The sequence below is a fragment of the Lampris incognitus genome, chromosome 21, assembly GCF_029633865.1.
Source record: "Lampris incognitus isolate fLamInc1 chromosome 21, fLamInc1.hap2, whole genome shotgun sequence".
NCBI classification, from domain to species: Eukaryota; Metazoa; Chordata; class Actinopteri; order Lampriformes; family Lampridae; genus Lampris; species Lampris incognitus.
Genome location: NC_079231.1, coordinates 9,794,289 through 9,798,357, shown reverse-complemented (window position 1 = coordinate 9,798,357; position 4,069 = coordinate 9,794,289). Strand labels below are relative to the sequence as shown.

General features: G+C 48.2%; 1 protein-coding gene across 1 annotated transcript in view; it reads right to left on the bottom strand.

Annotated features, from left to right (window-relative positions):
- Positions 1–246: 246 nt before the first annotated feature.
- The window catches only part of iqca1 (IQ motif containing with AAA domain 1), a gene marked incomplete at its 5' end in the record, with an annotated part of 75,804 nt that continues 71,981 nt past the window's right edge, over positions 247–4,069 (bottom strand). The window contains 3 exons of the mRNA XM_056301583.1: positions 247–1,337; positions 2,716–2,954; positions 3,709–3,886. Of these exons, the coding sequence (XP_056157558.1) occupies positions 1,170–1,337; positions 2,716–2,954; positions 3,709–3,886 (585 nt within the window). The remainder of the gene's footprint in view (positions 1,338–2,715; positions 2,955–3,708; positions 3,887–4,069) is intronic.

Sequence of the window (4,069 nt, the reverse complement as noted above, 5' to 3'; positions counted from 1 at the left end):
ACACACACACACACACACACACACACACACACACAGAGACCTGGGAAAAGGTGCCGAGCACAGCCCCTCTGGCTGTAATTGGCAACATTGAAAATTACACAGGCTAATTAGCAGCTCCTTGGCACAGAAGATACACAACACAACTACAACTGAGCCAAAGCTGCCAAGGAGGAAAGTGTGTGTATGTGTGTGCATTTGAGTGTGCATGAGCGAGAGTAGGAACAAGTCATCACTTCATTAATTTATTTGTTCTCGTGTGTTTATTCATCGTGAACGTGCTCTTCCTATCGTCTGCACGGCCCCGTGACTCCACAGACGTGTGATGATGGTGTGTGTCTGTCAGGACTGGGGGAGCCCTGAGGCTGAAAAGCTGATGAGGGCTGGGCTGGGAGTATTACACTGAGAATGCAACTTGACTTGACTTGACTTGACCTCCATGATGTGCATACACACACACACACACACACACACACACACACACACACACACACACACACACACACAAGGATATACAACAAAACACATGCATGCAGAGGAAACACATCTCTAAATACGTTCCAACAAACCTTACAATCAGTAAAAGACAGTTTCTGTGACATTCAGACATATGAGCTCCTCTGCTTGAATGAGAACTCGAAGCAGGGGCATCTGGGTGGTGTGGTGGTCTATTCTGTTGCCTACCAACACAGGGACCCCAGTTCGAATCCCCATATTGCCTCCAGCTTGGTCGGGCATCCCTACAGACACAATTGGCCGAGTCTGCGGGTGGAAGCCGGATGTGGGTATTTGTCCTGGTTGCTGCACTAATGGTCCTCTGGTCAGCCGGGGCGCCTGTTCGGGGGGGGGGGGCAGGGGGAATAGCATGATCCTCTCACGCGCTACATCCCCCTGGTGAAACTCCTCACCGTCAGGTGAAAAGAAGCGGCTGGTGACTCCACATGTATGGGAGGAGGCATGTGGTAGTCTGCAGCCCTCCCCGGATCAGCTGAGGGGGCGGAGCAGTGGCCAGGATGGCTCAAAAGAGTGGGGTAATTGGCCAAGTACAATTGGGGAGAAAAAGGGGGGGGGGGGGTCCAAAAAAAAAAGAGAACTCAAACCAAACATCCAAACATGAGTTTCTGGTTGTCAGAGAGGCTTTCTGCACACCTGCATCACCTTCCAGCTGACTGTCACTTTTTCTTCTTTTCTTTCTTTGTGTTTTTTTTCATCCTGCTTTTCTCCTCTTTGCTGTTCTTCTGTCCTCGGCTCCTCTCTGCTGTTCCCTTCTCGGGCCCTTCCCCGGTGGTCTTGGCTGCCCGGACCCTCTTTTTCCCCAGTGGTGTCTTGCTGTACCACATCTTTAAATACACACAGACAGACCACTTGAGACACTGCTGGAGTTTCATACACAAGCAATTTTAGGGTTGTAGCGCCCTCTGGTGGCCAACAATATGGTTCTACCAAAAGGGTGGTGCACCTTCTCTGACATTGTTGATCTTACATCTCACAACCACCCACACGTTTTCTTATATCCATCCACATTACCAACAACCGCATGCCAACTGCCTTCGTTATATGGTGATACCAAAGATGGCGAGACCCATGTGACGTAGGCGACCCACGTGGCCTCCACATCTACACCCCTTTGTAGCCTTTATACACGTCAGAGGACACAGACAGACTTCAAATAGAACAAGTTCAGTAACGCTTTAAAACCCAAAAGCCCCAACAGCAGTTTCACTATCACCTCAGTCCAGCCTAATTTAATTGGGTCTCCACTTATCGGTTTAAGCCGGGTCGATGCTGTCTGGCCTGCGTTCTGTCCGTGTCTCAACTCACACATCTCCCAGCAGAACAGCAAACCCACTAACACCCCACACAGCCACATGTGAGCCAGGTAAGAGGAGAGATTCTCTATTTCTTTTGTTGTTACTACTTTATTGATCCCTGTGGGGACATTCTTCCTCTGCATTTACCCCATCCTAGCTGTTGGTCCCCCGTGGGGGCCAACTCCAGTTCGTCTTGCCATGCCTTGCTCAGGGGCACAGACAGGAGTATTAACCCTAACATGCATGTCTTTTTGATGGTGGGGGAAACCGGAGCACCCGGAGAAAACCCGCCACAGACACAGGGAGAAGATGCACACTCCACACAGAGGACGACCTGGGATGACCCCAAAGGTTGGACAACCCCGGGGTTCGAACCCAGGGCCCAATTTCTGCCTCCAACATAAATCTGTCAGACCTTGTTGGTCCTCAAACTTCACTCCAACAATTCACCAGGAAAGGGGACCGGCAACAAACACACCTTCAAAAAACAAACAGTTTGGACTAATGCTCCCATATCGTTTTAAATAACACGCAACTAAGAAATGCTAATGCTATGTAGAGGTCAAAAGTCAAGACTACAGTTAATCTTTGTCTTATAGATTTTCCTCTCTCGCTGTTTCTTTATAGCTATGGTCTCTCTCTCCTCTCCTGTCATAATAAATGCTGAAACCAGCATCACATATGTACGACCTACGCAAACACAGCCAGCCACCTGCATGTGGAGTCTCTTTCCAATCCAACACGACACCAAGAGCCTCCACCCGCTGGCCAGGCTGAAACTGATGAGGTAACAACACTTCCGGCCAGAAACCACCTTTCCATTTCATTTCCAAAATATGCCGATCCAACCATTTGCAAGATTAAAAACTAAAGCAACACACTTGAGTACTAAAGTGTGCCCTCTGACCTTAAAGGCCTCCTCTTCCTCTCTGAAGACAGGGTCCAGTCTGGCGAGAGCAGGGATGAACTCGGAGGCGGTCAGGGGCGCCGCGCTGAGCCGGCTCAGCCTGCGGGGGCTCAGCACGGCGCTGGCGGCCTGCCGGATGTGTCCCGGCGTGTAGCCGTCCGTCACCTTGGCCAGCGAGCTCAGGTCAAGGCTGAAGCTCAGCTCAGCACCGCCCCCACGCAACAGCTCCCTCCATAGGACTGGAAAACCAAGGACATAAAATTATGAAACAAAAACACAAAAACAAATAAAGACAATAAATGCACATTGGCTTTGACTACTACATTCAGATATATTGTCACTTTTGAAACATTTTTCAATAAAGTAAATATTGTTCCACATTAACACATTATTTTAAAGTCTACACTTGTGTTTTTGTTGCTGAGCTATAATGATTGAAACTTCATAATTATGTCCTGCAAGATCTCACTGCTTGTCTCACATTTGGATTGTTGGCATCCAGTCCCACATTTATCTAAAACAATCTTTCCTCATGTATTATGGACACAGGCAGACACCAGATGCATATTTTAATTTGAGGCACGCAAGTGAAGTTATAGCCGCCTTCAAATGTCACATTGCTAAACCAAAACTGGTGACCTTTACAGTCACTTTTATTCACATTTATTGTAAAGGTGGCTTGACCAGAAAAAACATGCTCACATAGATCATATCACACACACACACACACGACAGTTATTCAAGTTTCGGTTTACAAATGTGAAACTGGATTTCATGGTGAATTTCTTTTTTTGTTTGCCTGTCTCTTTGTCCAAACCCCAGAAAAAAACAAGTAATTTTTTTTCTGGTTACCACCATGAGAAAAAGGTCACTGACGAAGCATTTGTACCACAAACTCCATCAGTGAAAGCAAGTCAGACACAGAGTTTGGCTGGCCAGCCTGATTCACAAGCATTCCCACATCTCGCTTATCTCTGTTTCCAGCGTCCGTACCGAGCCTGGACCCGTAGTTGGGTCGGGGGATGAGGATGAGCTTTGTGTAAACTTTACAGATGGATTTGAGGTCGGCATCAAAGGGCCGACGAGTGGTTCCCACCACCAAAACCCGATCCTCCGCCTTCAAGGACTTGAACAGCTTCAACACGTCTCTCTTCAACCTCTTTGGCTCCATCTGCACAGAGTTAGGGATGGACAGAGAGAGAGAGAGACAGAGAGAGAGACAGAGAGAGACAGAGAGAGAGAGAGCGAGAGAGAGAGAGAGAGAGAGAGAAGAGAGAGAGAGAGAGAGAGAGAGAGAGAGAGAGAGAGAGAGAGAGAGAGAGAGAGAGAGAGAGCGAGAGAGACAGAGAGAGAG